Raw genomic sequence first — 19537 nt, forward strand, 5'->3', positions numbered from 1 at the left:
ACAAGCCTCAGCTTGCTGACAAAGCCTCCAAAGCAGGAAAAGCAATGCTCAATCTCCCACTGTTTTCAGTTGGATATAAAGTTGTGTGCAAAAATATCAGCTTGAGATCTCCAAGGCACTGACTGAGACAAGAGAGATGCAGCTCCTGCCCTGAAAGCTTATAAAGCCCATCTGTGGGGCTCTCACATTAAAGCTCAAAAGACCAGAGGCATTTGTTAAGATACCCTAAGGATGCCCATAGCAAATACACACATAAAGGAGAGGTGCACCAAGCAATCCCTCAGCCAAAGGTAAGTCACCGCGGAGAGCAGAGCACAGAAGAGCTGTGCACCAGCTCTGCAAAACAGCCCTACCCCTCATACGCCCGAGATGGGCTTCCCAGCGACCTCACGGCAATACTGACATTAAATAAAGACAGCAGAGAGAGCAAACCCGGCATTGCTCTGCGGCTGGTGGGGCGGAGAGGGAGGAAAGGAGACGGAGGGGAGTAGGCAGAGCTCCGGCTCGGGGCGAGGCGGGGAGCCAGCACAGATGCTGCACAGCCCCGTCCCCGCCGAGCATCCCAGGAGCTCCAGCGCCCGGCGAAAGGGCTGTGACCCCGCCAAGCCACCGACACGCCAGAGCAGCGACCTGCCGGCCCTGCCCGGGAGGACCCCCAGCCGGATCCCAGCCCCGCACTCACACCGAGCGCTCGGGCGGACTCGGCTCGCAGCGCAGCACCGGCTGCCGCCCCCGCCCGCCTCTTCCCGCCGCGGCACGGGGGCGGGACCGGTCCCTCCGCCCCCGCCAGCTGCGGCCCGGCCCCGCCCCACCCCGAGCGGCATCGCCCGCGGGCAGCGGAGCGGCAGCTCCCCGGTATCCCCCAGCAGCCCCCAGCAGCCCCCAGCAGCCCCCAGCCGCCCCCAGCCCCGCGGAGTTTACGGATTTCGGCAGAAAGCCGGTAGTTGCATCTCCTGACTGTTGCAAACGGCGGGGTGGGGAGCGGCTGCCCGCCCTTCTCCTGGCTTTCCGAATAACCGGGGCTGCCGTTGTCCTTGAACTCTGATAGCACTTGGCAAGGCTGCATGTTCCACCCACACATTTTTAGGAAATCACCTGCAAATTCTGGTAGATAACTCCGTGAAGGTAAGAAATGCAGGCAGAAGCCGGTAAGGCGCACACAGCTCGGTACCAAGCCCTTGTCCTCTGACACACGCTCCCGAACTCCACAGCAGGATCCCCTGACACCCCACAGAGACCCACAGGATACGGAAACCTGGTCTCTGCCGTCACCTTTTGTCTGAATGACACCTGAATGTTGTAAGGTCACCTTCACCCCCAAAGATCACCCCCCAGCTTAGACATCATGGTACGTGTATGAGAGATGATTTGTCATTAACGAGTTGCCACGCAGCTGGAACGTGGGATGGAGCAGCAGAGGAGCCCGGGGCAGCGGGAAGGGCAGATCCACCAGCAGCTCCCCCAGCACCACTGGGGTCGTGGGGCTGCGCTGGGTCCATCACCAGCACCTCCATGCTCCGGCCAAACTCGCTCCTCACAGCCACACTGCCGTGCTCTAACGTGGGGAAGCTACAGCATCAGGACAAGTGTCTTGTGTTGACTTCAACTGAACAGGGCTGCTGGATTCCATGAATAAAGGTGATTCCTGCTGCCATGAAGTCTTTGAACACTGCTCAGGAGATACACCAGTCGGCTCCAGGCAGCACCCACCACACAGCACCCGCACGTTAAAACAGAACTAATCCAAGCGTGGTTGCTCAACTCCACCCCATCCCCTTCTCTCAGACGGCTCAGCTGCAGCACAGACCAGGAGAAAATTCCCCATCCCAAAAGCCTTCAGGTGCTCTCCCACACTGAACCACCTCACCCTGGGCTCAGATGAGCATCGGTGCAAGGAACGAGAAGCTGCAGCATCAGTTAGGTCAGTTTAAACATGTAGAGTACACCCAGACTCCTACAGTGGCAGGGCAAGCTAGAGTGCCCATTCCCAAAATGATTTAATTACTTGAAAAATTAAGATATTTCCTCATCATTGCTGCAGACCAGTCTCTCAGGCTCATAATTTCCCACAAAAGAGATGGTAAGGATGGCAGATGTCATGTGAAAGAACTGAGGCAGGACATGTGCTCTATGAACAGGAGCAGCTAGCAGGACCCAAGATTTTTTCTTCTTGACCCCGATAACATCACCAACGTGAGGCAGATTGGGAGTTATTGTACAAAGAGCAAGCACGCCTAGAAAGGCTGGAGAAAACGGCAGAGTGGCAATAATTAGATACATACAGAGGGACCACTATTTAAACCTCCAGCACAGGATGGATCAGGGGTTGACCAGCAGCCAGATTTTGGTGTAAAGCCTTTGCAGCAGTTGATCAAAAGCTGAGTGACATTACCCACTGAGTGCCCTCCTGTATCATCTCACTGCGATAGAGGGGCTCCGGGAGCAGGAGGAACAGTCGCTTTGCTCCCCACAAACCTCCCCAGTGCTTTGATGCTGACTGGTATCAGCTAGCCCAGCCATTGCTGCCCATCTCTTCAAGCACTTCATTTCCAGAAAATAAACGTGCATTCTCACTCTCAGTAGCTCCTGTGCACACCAGCAGCTGAGCAGCTACCTGCAGTACATGTGGGTTACACAGGTGACCAGGGGTGCAAACACGATGGACAGAGGAGCAGCTGAAGAACTGACCCTGCAGCCACAAGTGTGAGGAAAAGCCTTTAAATGTAACCAGACTTTTCCTATGTACAGTGTGTTCAACCACACAATCTGCAATGACTCACGGCAAGTTAAATAGTTAGAGCTGCATCGCTTTCAAGTCCTGCAATGGCAACATAAGTGTGACCTCAACAAAAATGAAGAGAAACTGTTCTCTACTACAAATTTGGGAGGGCGTGGGGGGAAATATCTCTGCAAAGGAATGAGTAATTTAGCATTAGTAACATTTGGAAATAATGAATCAACTCATACAATCCAAGATTTGTGCATTTAATAAAAGTGGTGATTTTACTACCACAGGTTTTTTGTCGCTAGTACAGCAAAGATAACAGACACAAACAACTGATAAAATTTTGTTTTATTATTCACTTTTGAATTCTTTTACACTTTCCTGATTATCTTGTGTAAGGTGAAACTAGAACTGTTTAAAAGACATACACAAATCTAGTACATCAATAACCAGGTATTTCTTTTTGCTATACTATTCTCACAACCACGTGTGTGCTAGGCAATATAACCGTCACAGAAGCAAACTTTAGGCAGAATACTGGTCAGTAAAAACAAAGCGAAGAGCTACCAGATATACAGACAGGCTCGGTTCCACATTCACTACTGCATTTATCAAGCGCCAAGTATTAACTGCACAATTTGTTCAGCTAGTAGAGGGGAGTTTTAAAATCAGTGCATGAAATTCTCTTCAGCAGACGGATGGACAGACAAACAGATGGCTCCTATACCTAAGTGGAATGTGAAGGCGGGGGGATGATACCGCGAGACTGATAGGTGACTATTCCTAATCTTCTCCACTGCATTATTCACGCAACTCTTATAAGGTTTTATTTAATGGGACATGTTTGAAACATAACTAGGTGAGGGCATTTGGAGCTCAAATATTACGAGCGTTACAAATGTGTAGGTCTGCATTCCAGTACAATAAAGGGGAAATCCTGAATATTTGAGCCAGATCCTGGTACTACCAAGAAGAGCTGAAGAATGCAACAGTACCAGCAGCTCTCAAGCATCCAAGGAAACCTGTCCTCGAGCAGACTCCGGTCTGCCCACCACCCTGACATCACCCATCATCAAGGAAAGGGTGCCGCATACACGGGAGTCCAAAATTGCTTTAATGGAGTTCAAACAGGCGAGAGGGTCAAGGGTGAATTGAGTCCAATGGGATAAAAATTTCTATAAAGCAAACTTAAAGATGGTTCAGTGGATTTACTTAAGTTTTCAGGATAAATTCAAAATGGTAATACCAGAGATTTTCACTCAGCTAAGATGAAAGTAATGCAAAAGTGGCAGATCACTTCATGGTATCATCCAAACTAATAAGGCCATTCAAAAAATTGAATCTTCTCCTATTGCAAGTCCATGGTAGTGAACCAAGAATTCTCACTACTGAAGAATATCTAAGGTATAATTAGGTACGTTATTGCTGTGGGAAGGGGCCTAAGTCATGCATGGTGTATGAGCACGAAAGCACTTTTAGAAGTCAAATCCCAGTTAGCTGCCAGCGTAAAGAATTTGGAAATCAAGCTGCTAACTCCGTCGTTACCCTCCTCCCCCAAACAAACCCCATCCCCAGAAAGACAGGATTGACAAAGTGAGCTTTTGACTGAAAGCGGTGCCTCAGACTTGGTTACAAACGTCTACAGTGTGCCTGGAAAACTAATTCATAGCAGTGTTACTAACTGGAATGCCATACATCAGATTGTTTTCCTTCCATGCCCCAGTGTGACAATAGAATCTCTATAACTTTCTGTACAACTTTACAAGAGAATTGTACTTCGACTATTTTGGTGCCAAATTAAGCTCGCCAGAGTTACATAATTGATGTCTACTTTTCTACCAATAGGAGTTTTGTAAAGTCAATTGCAATCACAAAACCCATAATCACAGTGTTCAGTTAAAAATATAAACACGGTAATCGTAACTGTAAATGTTCATAATAGGAAAGTTCGGAATGCCATTATAATAACCGACCTCCGCTGTAAGTACACAAAACACCAACCAACCGTTTTTACCCCACAGACAGTTTTTGCTACGTTGAGGTTGTGAAAGTCGATGTACTATTCTTTTTGCTTGTCGCACAAAGGGATATATGTGTAGGATACAGGGTGACATTGAACATATAGTGAAGCGTGACAGCCATTAGTTCTCTCCCTCCCCAGCGTCCCCTTCATCTCCCTGGTTTTCCGACGTCCATAGCTGTAAGAAAACACAAACACATGTTCATACTGAAGTACACAGTGACAATTGCCAGGAAAGGGAAGACAGCATAGTTAGCAGTAGCTGTGCATTTTTCTCAGCTAAGAGCTGAATTTAACAGTAAAGCTATAGAATAATGAACTAGAAAACAGGCAAAGGATTACTAGTACAAAGCCAGCAAAAGTTTGCAAGCTCAACACAAGGACAAGCTGGCTGTTGAGAACTGACAAACTGGACTTTCTGTTACAAAAAAGCTCGTTACAGTGGTAACAAGTGAATTCTGGTTTAAACAAGCAAGTCTAACAGGTCTGGTTACAAAAAGCACTGCAGTTAAGACAGGCAGTTAATGCGTCAGAAGAGGCTTTTAATGGCACAGAACTACCCGAGTCTTCAGATGTGGAGTGTTAGTGGAGTCCAGGGGCCGAGGCAGCGACAGCGCAGCAGCTCGCCCGCGGTACTTACAGTGAGGTTGTCCCTAAGCAGCTGCATGATGAGGGTGCTGTCTTTGTACGACTCTTCATTCAGCGTGTCCAGCTCTGCTATCGCTTCATCAAATGCCTAAAAATATGCAAGGCAGCACTGTCACACTGCTCTCTGAATTCACTTCTGCTTACACAGAGCTTACAAATTTCCCATGTTACTACTCAAATGCTGTGACAACAGCTTCCAGTATTTCTCTTTTCCACCAAGAGAAGAAGTGTAAAGTGAGCACTAGACAACCAGTGAGAAACAGAAGTCCTCAGGGGGTTCCAGATGAAAGCCCAGAACAACTTTCCTACCGTGGCAATACCAAGCACTGAAGAGGCAAGCACACTGTCATGCTGAAGAATGATTCACACAGCTTGAAGTCAGGCTTAACAACAACGTAAGTAACACTTTCATTAAAAATGAAGGCCTCACTGGTCTAAATTGGCAATAAAAGACAAAAGTACCATTAAATAGATATATGTATTACACATGAGTAAGTAGGAAAGAAAACAGAAGACAAGGGTTTCTTGATGGTGGGGTGGAAGGTCTTGGATTTCTTTTCAAAACAGCACAGGAAACCAGGTATGTTCCACTAGAGATTAATAAAGCCGCTCTTCCTACCACTCTCTTACACATAAAAGCCCAGGCTGCAAGTCCAAGAGCCGCAAGTGCTATTTCTTCATCTGGATTTCAAACAGATGGAAGGGTATTAACTAAAAATGCAGGAACAGCAGCTTTGCACAACAAAACATTACTTGTTACACAGCATTGCTGAAGTGCATATTAAGAACACAAAGGTTCAGCTAATGTCATATAATTCAAGTTACTATTAAACAACATTCACAGATGCCAAAAGCTCCATTTAGCAGGCTCTAATCATATTTTAAGGAGGAGGTTAAGACAAAAATGACTGTTTGGCAGAACCCATCACACAAGCTCTTCTTGGTGGCTGGAGAGAGAAGCACACACACACGCAGGTACACAAGGGCATTTAGGGCTACGAACATATGCGCAAAGATGACACTTCATGTATTTGCTAAGCGCTCAAATTCAAGTATATATTTCACTTTAGAGGTTCTAAATTAATCCAAGTGTTTTCAAATTTCACACAAGCTCATTCTAAGAGAATTACATGGCCATAAGAAGAGGTGCTTTGTCTTGCCTTTCACTCAATCAACTGCACTAACAAATTGACTTTACATAAAGCCAAGCTAACTAATTTACCTGAAAATACACTAAGATGATAATAGTTTCAAGATGAGAGCATTTTTTAAGAATTTGATATGACAAAGCATCATTATCTACAAAGTCCTACTGCAACCATGTAACTATCTCCTTAGCCTTCACAAAAATTGGTAATGCCCAGAGTCTGCTTACCGTCTTCGCCAGGTTACAGGCTTTTTCAGGAGAATTCAGTATCTCATAGTAGAAGACAGAGAAATTTAGAGCCAAACCAAGTCGAATAGGGTGTGTTGGCTGCATCTCTTTCTTGCTAATTTCAAACGCCTCCTGGTAAGCTTGCTGAGAGTTCGCTACTGTTGCTGCAAGAAGTAATTACAATCATATTAATGCACAGGACGTCACTGTACTTCACAGGGGAAGTACACATATTCTTGGTCTAGACTATTGTGCCACTAGAAATCAATACAATTATAAATGCATAGATGCTTCTTTCAATGTTTTTAGATGTAAAGTCCTACCACTGACTGATGTATTAAGGTAGAAATATCTGTTCAGATAAAGGTTTGATATACAGAAATTAAGTTCAACAGTTTAAAAGACTTAAAATGAAATTCACTCAAAATAAATTCCAAGCAATCTGAATGCACACAAGCTCTAAGTCACAGTGTACTGTGATTAAACACTCACTTCCATCCCAGCTGAAAAGTAGTAGTTCTGAGTAATAAATCCAGCAGAATGAGAGATTTCATCTCTACTTACTTTGCTTATTGTCCCCAGATGCCACCTCTGAGAGGTATCTGTAGTAATCGCCTTTCATTTTCAAATAGAAGACCTTGCTTTCTGGCTGCGTGGCATTGACAATAAGGTATTTATCCAGGAGTTCCTGAGAAAGGAAACATCACTTTTTTTTTTTTCCAAGTCATAAAAATAATGTCTGAAACAGAACCTTCATCACAATGGCAAACACGAACTGTTAAAACATTAAAAATGACTGATGGATACTCATGCGTTAATCACTTTGCCTACTGTTGTCTAAACTCAGAACACAAGAGAAACTACTTGGATCCTAATCCCTGGAAAGCAGAAAACTTGCTGCGTTGAGGCTATCCACAGAACCTAATGGCTGTCAGGGCCTAAGCCTGCAAAAATCTTCCTTACAATACACTGATGCAAACCTATGTCCACAACCAAGCTAACGCAAACCAGCAGCCTGACATGAGCACAAGTTTGGTCACTTTTGGGGCCATGAACTTGAATTACACACAGAGCAGTGAAATGATCCACAACAAACTGATACTATCTGCAACTCCAGCTGAAAAGCTGCAGCACATGTACATTCAAAGAGCAACGCAAAGGCTGAGAGTACCGATAGCAACTGCTCTTGACAGATCTTTAGCAAAATGAACAGCAATAAAAAGAATCCCTCTCATCTAAGTGAACAAAATAGCGAAACTGGTTTGGAGGAAGAAGTGCACACCTTCTTCATCTAAAAATACCCACTAAACAAGCCTCAGGACATCTGTATTCATGAACGAAAGAATTCAAATGGTAGGATTTTTAGCAGGACTCACATCAGTGCCCCAGATTGAAGCTTGTTTTCATGGTGACCCCTGGCCAGCAGCTACAGGTCTTCAACACTGCTCTGTTTGCTTTTTTCTTATTTAAAAAAATAATGCTCTTTTTATAACAAATTCCCCAAGGAAAAAACTAGATGACTTAGGAGCTAGAATTGTACCCAAGTATGTGGCCATGCAAAATTATTCCCCCGCGAAGGTGCTGCAGTGTCTACAGCACTAGTAAGATTCCTTAAGCCTCACTGAAAAACACTGCAGCACTAACTACTGTTATTTTTGCTGTTGGATTATTACCAGAACATCATTGCAGATATCCTGCAATTCAGCCTCAATTTTCTCACGATATTCTCTTCCCATCTGCTGTTTCTTCTCATTCCTCTCTGTTTTCTGTTCGATGCTGGAAATGACACGCCAGGACGAGCGACGGGCACCAACCACGTTCTTGTAGGCAACGGAGAGTAGGTTCCTTTCTTCGTTGGACAGTTCGTGTCCCTGCTCAGTGACAGCCTTCATGGCAGCAGCCATGTCATCGTAACGCTCGGCCTGTTCAGCCAGTTTGGCTTTCTGTACCAACTCGCTTTTGTCCATGGCTCTCCTGTAATTAGCGGGGAGTAAAAACAAAAAAACGTCTCTTGATTGTCTGCACAGTGGAAGTTAATGCTGAAGGGTGAAGCAGAACTCAGTCACTAGTAAGTGGGAAATCTATCAACTCTAATAAAGTAATATGAAGGATTTATTTTTTAAATTTTATATGGCCTTTTGCCAGATATGTATAATTTCTATGTGCAAATGATTAATCAAAACCCTGAAGGTATGTAAGCATTACTCTTCAAAATGCAGCAAAATTCACACTGGCATTAAGCACAGCACATCTATATGTTCCCTACGTAAATCTCTCCCCTTTCCTATACTGGCCACAGCTCAGCCTGGGAGACACTGCACATTCTAACCCAGACACCACCAGTTTTGGTTGGTTTGGGGGTTTGTGTTTGTTTCCCCCCACTATTATACAACAGTAACCACTGAGCACTGAAGCACTGGACAGCTCCTGACACTGAAGACTCTGCACACTACAGGAGATGTTTGTGGGTTTAAATAAACCATACCCAGTAAAGCTGCAGTTATTGGCAACTAGGGAAGGTACATTTAAAACTGGTGGGCTTTTTTTGGTCTGTCTGGGTTTTTTTATACATGCGTCAACATATGTATAATAGACAATTCTACACAGCTAGTGTGGCTGCAGCCTCCAGTTTTCAAAACCTTTTAATAACATTGATATGCATGAAAACCAAATGGGACATGGCCCACGTGACGGTCACGACTGCAAAACTAATTGCCTACATAGAAACAGCATGTTTATAATTTCTGATAACACAGTTTAGTAACTGAAGCCAAGAAAAACACATCACATGACCACAAGGTCCCTGAAGAGCTTAAGCAATGAAAAATGAAGTTAGTGAGGAATGTGCCAGTGAGGCAGCTCAAGTGTTGCTTACTTGTACAAGACAATGCTAACATACAGGTAACTTGGCCATTGAGCTACCAACCTTATACTCAACCACCTAGGGCCAGGTTCACAAGAGAATTTAAACAAGTTTCTTTGCCTTTATCAAAGTAAGTGGCCTTCTTGTCAGCACTGAGCAATAATGTTCCTCTCCTACTCCATAAATCCCAGTCAGGACTCTCACTGTCCAGAAGAGAAGTTTTTAGGCTGACACCTCACAGCCTAAAAACACCTTCTAAAAGAACAATATAAAGCAAATAAGAACAATAAGTTTACTTCTGTTCATTAGACAACCATCCACAGGCCTATTACAAAGCACCAATAGGCTGAAAGGAATTGCTGCAGCCTTTTCCCTGGGTTCTCTTCTAAAGACCCCAGCCTGACAGGCTCCTGATGAAGAATGTTTTGCACACACGGCTCAGTTTGTATTTCAGTTCAACTATCAGTCACCACACTATTACCTGGGGAAACCAGGCCCTTGTACTGAACCCTCAACCAGGATACCGAGATGCAGACCCAAATTCCCAACGTGTGTATGAGCACTTTCAGAGTTTCTTACTGAAAGGACAGAATCCTAACTACGGAATTATTAGATTACCATATTCCATCCCTCCAGCTGAAGATACTCCACTTTAGCAAAAAAACAAGAAGAAACCCACACCCGAGATACCACATCAAATATTGTTATTTCACAGGAACGGTCTTGAAGTAAACCCAGCAACCACATGTCCTACCTGCTATGGATCTGCCAGTCACACTCACTCCTGCTTGTGTTTGATCCCTTGTAGATCTAGCCTAACGCATCCAGCCACATAAGGCACCCATTGAGGATCTGTAATGCTAAAGCCAGCCTCCTGGAAAGAGACTTCTTGCAGACTTGTGAGTAAAGGTGAGCTGCAGTTCAGTCTCATTTCAAATACTGCGTTTAAACCGGTGGATTCTGGCACCTATTAAAAGGTGACACACAGGCTTCAGATTGCAGCGCTCCATCAGACAGACTGACTGCAGGTAGCAGCAGGACATGTTCTTGCTAGGTCTGATTAATTTGGCTCAGTCTTCCCCAAGAGGCTTTTACCATGGGGATATGCTATATCATAACTGACTTCTGCAGCGTTATCAAAAGGATAGTTCCTGAGGATGGAAGGGAAAAATGGAGCTTGTGATGTGTCTTTTTTCTCCCTACTCTGAAGTGTATCATAGTATCAATGTATAACTAGCCCAAGGAAATCAGACTGTTTAGCACTGAGAACCCATCTCACTTTTCACTGTTGAGTCTACCAAATCTCGTAAATCATTCCCTTAACTCAGCACTAAATTTAGACTATGTACTTAACGCAGGAAGTAATTTGTGAGTGGCATTTCTTTGCTCACTCACTAAAATCTGAACATCAGCAAAGTACACCAAAGAATGTTTTTTACATTACAAGATTCAACTTTAAATAACAGGACATTCAAGCAAAGCAGTTTCAGAGCCGTTCTGGTTTCCTCACAGTCTGCACAGCTTCTAGAAGCATTTCTGTTGCAACCGTCTTATCTTCTCCTCTTCTTCTTATGGAATGTGGTTATGATGTAGAAAAAGCCCGCTTGTTGAAGACCAGAGGCAAGCAGCTTCAACAGAGTTTACATTTTGCCATTGAAAGGTCAGTTTTATCTTTGATCTGCAATTTGCCAATAGTGGTCTAATTTGTAGACAAATCATCCATGCAGAATTCTGTTTATAAACAGTATAGGGTTTAGTTTAGAAATAGTGTGGTTTGTCTTAGGAAGCTCACTGACATATTTATCTTTAGATGCAAGTCAGTTCATGGCAGTCAATGGGTTCATATAAGGACACATGAAGGAAATCACAGATGGAACTGCAAGGGCATAAAGACCTAGTGGCTAAAAGAGATCCAAAAACCAGTTTAACATATCAATTATACAAGCAAAATATGAGCACAAACCATTAGAAAGATGTTTCTCATCAAACAACCTTCCTCAGTAATGTAACTAATATATGCACATCTTAAGTTCAAATGGATTACTGAAGATGGGGTTTCTCAGAATTTCACTGGCTTAGTTTTGACATAAAAATTCAGTACACAGGGGCTTGAGTTGTTTAGCTAATTCATCTTAACACCTGTACTGTTGTTAGGTTTCCTATGAAACACAAAGTATTATTCAATAATATGGATTTAAAAGAACTTAAATGCAGTAAAGAAATCATTGCCCACATCAAAAAATATCTGCCATCGACAGTTAGCCTGCCATTATTTCATTCACAGGGTGCTGCACACAGGAACATTTAAAATCCTTATTCAATCCTCCATTGCTTACCTTGTTAGAAGCTTGGAGAGAGCTTTGCAGAGCTATGCTGGCTTGAGCTCCAAAAGAGGGAAGTGTTTGCCAGAAGGAAAAAAGATACAAGGAAAGGAGTGATGTTTGAAAAGGCAAAGAAGCAACTCTCAGTTATAACTGGTCCCTCCCATAGGGGAGACGAAAACCACGCTCTGACAAGGATCAGTGTGCCATGGTCTGAACCCAGCCAAGCCTACAGCTAGAAATACTCCTAAGCCACACACAGAAGCCATCTAACAAAGGTTACCTGCAGCTAGGAGCAAAACACACACAGGTGGTGAGCAGGAGGCCAGCAGGAACGATCTATTCTAGCACTAGTGACAGCACAGCCACATTGGCAAGGGGGACAGAAGGAAGGTGGAAAAAGGAGTGGAGACATGCGGATCACAGCCATGGAAGAGTCCTGAAAGCTGGCCGTTCTATGCAGAAGATTCTCAGATGCGTTAATACATTTCAAATTCTTAAGACTCTGTCTTCTTAAGAATCTGTCAAACCACAACTTAGTAGCCCTCCAAAATCAGTAGCTGGATGCTCTTTACAATAAGGAACACCAACCACTAGCCAGCAGTTGCAGCCAATTAGACCAGCTGCCAGAAATTTGAATCATCCTGAATCTCACATTCCAAATACGTTTTTATTATTATTATATTTTATCTCTCTCCTATACAGATTAAGCTCTTTCAATCTCTCTTACAAACACAGAACAGCATGTATACAGGTCCTAGAAGTTACAAATGTTCACTTCCCACCACCAGAAAAATCTTTACACCTGTGTAGACAAGACTCTGAAACATATTACAAAGCACTGAAGGTTGAGAATCAAAGGTCAGAGCCTGTAAAACACGTTTGTTTGTAACTGCCTTGCTGTTTTTAGTGGAAGATGCAGAAAGAAAGGAATGGATGGACACATGGAACTGGAGGTTTGTATCTCAGTAACAGCTGAGGAGTAAAACACACTGATACTGTTCTTCAGAAAACTGCAGGAGCTTGAGGAGAATTACATCTCACTGCTCAGCAATTAGTACATCTGCCTCATAGCTTTTATTGCTTCCAATCTCGATGAGCTGCTTAGGACAAAGCCCAAACAGATCAGAAGTAACTCTGTTTGAAGACTGCAGAAATCAAATAAACACTGACGCTGAAAAAGGCTTATATAACATATTGAACTGACAAGACAATACTAATAAGCCTACGTTGGCCTGGAGTTCGCTGGTCTCAATGATCTGTTCTTCTGATGCTAATTAAGTCATTGATTTCTGTGTACTGTTTTTCTCTTTACAGCAAGCACTAGAATTTATCAGACAAATGCTTCCACTCTGTAACAAAATTGGTGAGAAAGCAGTGTGGTTACTGGTTTGACACACTGGTCCCTAAAGAGTTGAGATGTAGGTTAACAGACCTACACATTTCCCCATGAGAAATGAATGTAAAACCAGATTTGGGGAAATGGGATGCAATCATACTTCTCAGTCACAAATCTGTAAGTCCATTCAAATTCTAGCAGGAAAAGCAGCAGACTGGTACAAAATTTGTAGCTCAATCTCCCAACAATATGTGAACATACCTTATTCGATTTCCGGATGGGCAATTCATTCCGAAATTAACCATTCACATGAGGTAAGTGGTATTTCAAATTACAGTTCTGTAACTACAGAGAGTAGCAGCTTTGGAGATGCTATTTCTAAAAAAAATGGAAAACCCTTCTCCATAGTTCAGGCACACACGATGCTGATGGCATTCACTGTCAAGGAGCGTTAGGGACAGATATTCTTTATAGGAAACGAGTCAACTCTCTTGAAATTGAGAACATTCCTTGCTTTGTTGCAGTATTACATCAGTTGTCTTTCTCTATTTCGGTTCCCTCAAAGGCTACCACATATTGCTAAATAACTGAATAGAAAATGAACATGTCTGGTAAAACCTGAACAGCTAAATCTTCCACAACTGACAAGAGCCTGGATATAACAACAAGTTCAGTAAAATATACTGCCAACATAATGATGGGGAAAAGGAAAATTACTTCATAGTTGTGATATTTTTGCTGACCTTGTGCAGCACATAACTTCAGCCTCCTCTGCATCTACTGATTAACTGTACACCCTGGCCTTCAGCTCAAATTTTTATGCAAATGTCCAGATAAAATTAACATTTTATAAAGCCATGCCTAGAACTGCTCTGGCCACCTCCTGCCCTGCTTACTTGTTGTTGTTCCTAAAGCTGATGAATACAATTTCTTGAATAAAATGACCTTCACTGGCTTGCAGTCTCCATAGACAATTAGGAAATTTCTATGACAAGTACCAACAGCATGTAGGGATATTGATATTGTACAGACAGCTTAAATTTCGTAACAGTGGCCTTGTTCTTAACATCATTCAAACAAGGGAGTGCAGGCTGAAAAGGACAGCACCGCCACATTCCTACAGCACTTCGCACCGGCCAGCTGCAGGTTGAGACAAACGTGCGGTTCCAATGTACAATATACTTACATGGCAACACCTTTCTGTTCCAGCGAGCAGAATTGGTTTTGGCTAGAGTCCAGGTGGAAATAGTGAGCTATCCCAAAAAATCTTCCCCCAGGCAAAAAGTTCATGCCAAACAAATGTATTCATATCGCAGGTAAATCACTTTTGTTAATAATAAACTGAGAGGATTTATTATTACCGGGTGGGGCAAAAAGTGGAGCCATATAAAAGAAACACTATAATGCCTCGTCTTACTAGGATACCAGAGGGATTCGAGTACTAGTTTTTTATCTCATTAGTCAAATCATTATTTACTTAACTCCTCCTCATCTGAGTTTATTCACATGCAGCACAAAAAGCGGCATACTGGCAAAGGCCTGCTTAGAACAAAAAAGGCTCAACATCAAAATAGCAGAGATCAGAACATGCGGTACTGAATAATGAGATTGAGAAAACTGCACTAGGCCCATCTGTGCAACGAGTCTATCGCTTTACCAGTACCAATTTAATATACAAAATACTATACAAGGTATATTTCTTGTAGTCCTTTAATATGAAGAGTGAAAAAGCCACTAGTGTTCTTACTTGTCCTCTTTTCTAGTCTCGTTTATATCTCATTATTATCCAAAAATAAAACTAAGCTTTTCTTTTAATACAGAAGTATTAGCATTTCTGACTGAGGTGTCCTGTAGCAGTGAACGCTTGAAGCCAAATATTCCTCCTGCCACTGAAGTTACAAAACCTTACAAATGTTCCCAAACTCTCTGATATTTTTATGTAGGAATTTAGCTTTTACAGTGTTACACAATGTGCTTTTTGCTTTCCTGCCACTAGAGAAGTTCTTTTAACTATTAATAAGGAATTTAGCTGAACCAATTTACATTACAATCTGTACATTAGATGCATTTTTGCTCCCATACACTGGCACAGTGACTGTATGCCACTAACATCTGACCACAACAATTAGTATCTGATTATACATACCTCAAATGAAACCTATAGCTGTTAGTGTGGGGTTACTGCCCAGCCTTTTTGTAGACTGGGGCTGGTTTAAAGCCACCTTATTTCCCTCTGCAATCCTCTGTAAATGCATCTCTATTCCCAAATGGACACAAAAAGTGGAAAACACTAAAATAATATTGTTTCTTTCTAAAGTGTTTACAAAATTTCCGTGATCACTTTCGGTCCTACATGAGCAGGCTCATACCAACCAGCGCAGAAACGGTACCTCCCCACTCGCGCTGACAGGGCCCAGGATCTCGGCCGGGCACAGGGTCCCTGATTTGGAGAAGCAGCGAGGACACCCCATCCCCCCGGGTGGGGAACGCAGCAGCCTTGGGGAACGGGAGGGTGTGAGCGATACTGACCCCGGGGTGTGGGGGGAATCGCCGCCTTCCAGCCCCGGCCGCCGGGCCGGGGAGCCCCTGGCCGCCGCTGGCCGCTCCGTACAGGTGTGCGCGGCCTCGCCCTCCCGGCAGCAAGTGACTCACCGGGGCGGGGCAGGGCCGGGCTCGGGGGGGAGGAGGCGGCACCGCCCGCCCGGGCTCTGCAGCGGCGGCCGCGGGAAGGTAACCCCGTTACACCGAGAGGGGAGCCACGACTCGCCGACCCCGCCGCCTGCTGCGGCCTTCCAGCCCCTCCCCGCCGCGGGGCCGCGCCGGCCCGGCCGCAGGGAAAGAGCGGGCCCAGCCGGCGGGGAGGCGGGGGGCAGGCCCGGGAGGCCTCCCCCGCATGCTCCCGTGGGGCCGCAGCGGTCCAAGCTCAACGGCGGGGGAAGGGGAGGGAGCCAGGGCGGGGCCGGCGGGGAGCGGCCCGGGACCCTCACCTGGCGGGGCGGCGGCACCGCGGCCTGGATCCCGGCGGGCGAGGCGACTCGGAGCGCGGCGGCCGCTCGGCGCACGCACACACACCCTGCGGCGCTGCGGCCCCGCTTCCGGCGCCGCCGACACGCCCCTTCCGGCGCCGGGGGGGGGTGGGACGCCACCGCCCCTCCCGCCTCCCCATTGGGCCGGCGGGCGCAGCCGGCTCGCGGTTTCTATGGCGACAGGGAGGGCTGAGCCGCTTCCGCGCTCCGGCCCGCCCGCCATGGCGGAGCTGGGGACCCGGCCTGTGCCCCTGTACCCATCCCGCCTGGGGCGGGCCCGGCTCCGTCGCCCATGGCCGGGCGGGGTGAGCGAACGTGAGGGGGCCGAGGAGCTGGCGGCCCCCGCCCGCTGCGTGAACCCACCCCGGGCTCCGCAGGGCCTGGCTGCTCTGTCACACCCTGGCACCCTTCAGGCTCTTTGTCTTGTTTGAGCTCCTTTCGCACACGTAGGGCACTCCGTGGTGTGTAATCGCCGTAAAGGAGGGGGGGGCTGCTCTGGCTGGGGGGTGCAGCAAGTTCTCCAGCAACAAGAAGACAGCATCTTATTGATCGAGCATCTCTCTCACGAGGAAAAGCTGAGACAGCCGGATCTGTTCAGCGTGGAGAAGAGAAGCTGTCAGGGGATCTTATGCTGATAAATATTTCCAGGGCAGGTGTCGGAGGATGGGCCAGACTCTGTTCAGTGGTGCCCGACGACAGGATGAGGGGCAACGGGCACAGACTGACACACAGGAGGTTCCATCTAAACATGAGGAGAAACTTCTTTACTGTGAGGTGCCAGAGCCCGGACCAGGCTGCCCGGAGAGGCTGTGGAGTGTCCTTCTCTGGAGACATTCAAACCCATGTGGACACCTTCCTGTGTGATCTGCTCTGGTGACCCTGCTCTAGCAGGTGGGTTGGACTAGAAGGTCTCTAGACGTCCTTCCCAACCCCAGCCATCCTGTGATTCTGGTTTTCTTGCCATTTCTCTGAGCCCCACGATAAGGGACATCTTCACAGTGGGTGCCATTCTGTGCACCATCATATACAAGTTCACAGATGTTTTGAATTGCAAGTCATCCTTTAAACGTGGTTTTAATAGTGGCTCCTCACTGCAATTTAAATTGCATGTTTTCGCTGAAAAGATCATTATTGACTAGGTAAGATTTATGCAACTGCAATAAACTACATTTACTAGATATATGGAGGGAGCATTTTTGGAGCATGAGGAAAAGTCTCGGTTGGTCTCCAAGAAGTAACTGGAGGAAAAGAGTTCAATTTTATAACACGTGTAATCTTTTTGGATAAGCAGTGACTGAACACACAACCCCCTGCTCCCAAGTCTCTAGTTTAGAGCAGCAATACAGCACTATTATCGGGGCTGAAAGGCAGTCTGGTCATTTGCTGAATCCTGGAGCCAAATTTTCTCTGATGCTTTCAGATACAATCCCGGTTCCATCAAAGTCACTGTCAGATCCCTTTTCAGTGATGGAAGGACTTCATTAGTTTCCTGCTTAGTCTCAATCCAAAGGTTAATTACTTCGGAAAGTCAGGAGGAGAATTACTTGGCATCAGCTACAAACGCTGACTCAGCTAGATCAGTTATTGTCATCTAATTTTCTTTTCTAGGCAAAACTTGGTTTTTCCCCCTGATCTTCTCCATAGCCCCTATTTTTGAGGTTTCTGTCTGGGCCATTCTCAGTGTTCTTACAGAGGCCCTGGGAGTGCTGATACCCAGCAGAGTTAACTTGTATTCAATGCTCCTTTCATGTATATCTCCATATTAATACTCAGTTTGTAGAAGTTTCCAGCCTTTATCCAGGGACAGACTCAATCGACGACTAAACAAGCACAGCACCAGCCAGGCAGGACTAGAAAACACGCTGTTCTCTTGGCTTTTCCCAAAGAGACACATTTTGGGTAAAGAAGCGTGAAGAAGTAGCTGGTCAGTGTTAACCCTGTGCAGGGCCGAACAGCTGCAAGGAAGGAAACCACAGGATTCTGCTCCGAAAAGAGGAGACAACCCATGGCTGAGATGGAGTCACCTCGTTAGAAATGTGGCTCATTAGAGCTGTTAAGACTCTTCCTTGGCTACATAATAGGCTCCACCACAAGAAGAAGCCCCTCTGCAGACAGCTGAGGTGTGCAAGGACAATTTCTTCCTGTCACTTGCAATTTGTTTTGCTACAGAGAGAGGATTTCAGTCTTCGAAATGCCTCTCTAACATTAAGTTTACTTCACATCAATCATAGTTCGAAGAAGCGGGTCTATTGCCGGAGGATGCCGGTGTGCTCCCTGTGCCAGCAGCAGCTCTGAAGTTGTCCCCAGCAGATGGCACAAGTGCTTGAGCCGCTTCCACCGCTGCTCTCGACAGCGAGGACCTGCCCTCAGGTGTCCGGCTTCTCGCACAAAAAATAGCGAACCTGAGATTTGTAGCAAAATATTGTATTTAGATTGCTAAACTTTCACTCAGAAATAAAATCCTGATGTATTGCTCAATTTTTGTTATTTTTTTCTGTCATTTTTCTTGAAAGCAGGACGACTCGGGGGATGTGGGTACCAGGAGTGAACAGCTGATGGCACTGCACGATCACCGTCCCTGCATCTGGTGTCTCCCTGCCTGCCCAGCAGCCTTTCTCTGAATGAAAAGAGAAGGTGTTAACCCTTCCATGCTATAGAAAAAACACTCACAAAATGTAATCATTACCTGCTAAGTGTATTTTATTTCTTGATACTTCTGTTACGCATTTTCTCCATCCTCCATGTATGAGAGAGTACAACCTGGACGGTTCAGTTGTTCTAGAGCTGCGTCTCAGAGATCACTAAATAAAGTATGAGGTGATGGATCTCAAATGGGATTTGCGTGGTGGCTCCTGACAGCTGTCACTGCTGCGCAATGGAACTGGTGGCTGGGGGTCCCTATATTAAGAATTGGTATATAAAGAATTCTGTCATTTTTTGGTGCTGCTGTGACCCACACATGGTGGAGATAAGAAAGAGGCTTGTAAGGAAGCAACATGGAACACAAAAAGAGAAAACAATCAGTATTTTTTTAATTAATATTTCTGCAATAGGACATTAAAAAGCCCCAAGGGAAGCATTTCTACATTTCATGTCTGTTCTGTATTTTCTCTGTACATAAACTGCATACGACATTACAGACAGCTGTGATGAAGTTGAAACTAGATATAGGTTAGAATTAAATTTACAACCAAACTGGGATCAGGCATAAACATCTTGC

General features: G+C 45.3%; 1 protein-coding gene across 1 annotated transcript; it reads right to left on the minus strand.

Annotated features, from left to right (window-relative positions):
- Positions 1–3058: 3058 nt before the first annotated feature.
- On the minus strand, positions 3059–16540 carry YWHAB (tyrosine 3-monooxygenase/tryptophan 5-monooxygenase activation protein beta). The gene is given in 7 exon segments (XM_065849715.2): positions 3059–4923; positions 5386–5481; positions 6769–6932; positions 7333–7456; positions 8442–8742; positions 16279–16424; positions 16427–16540. Coding segments are annotated over 7 exon segments (1002 nt in total). The 3' UTR covers positions 3059–4866.
- Positions 16541–19537: the final 2997 nt, after the last annotated feature.

Source organism: Patagioenas fasciata, chromosome 16 (assembly GCF_037038585.1).
Source record: "Patagioenas fasciata isolate bPatFas1 chromosome 16, bPatFas1.hap1, whole genome shotgun sequence".
Classification (NCBI taxonomy): Eukaryota; Metazoa; Chordata; class Aves; order Columbiformes; family Columbidae; genus Patagioenas; species Patagioenas fasciata.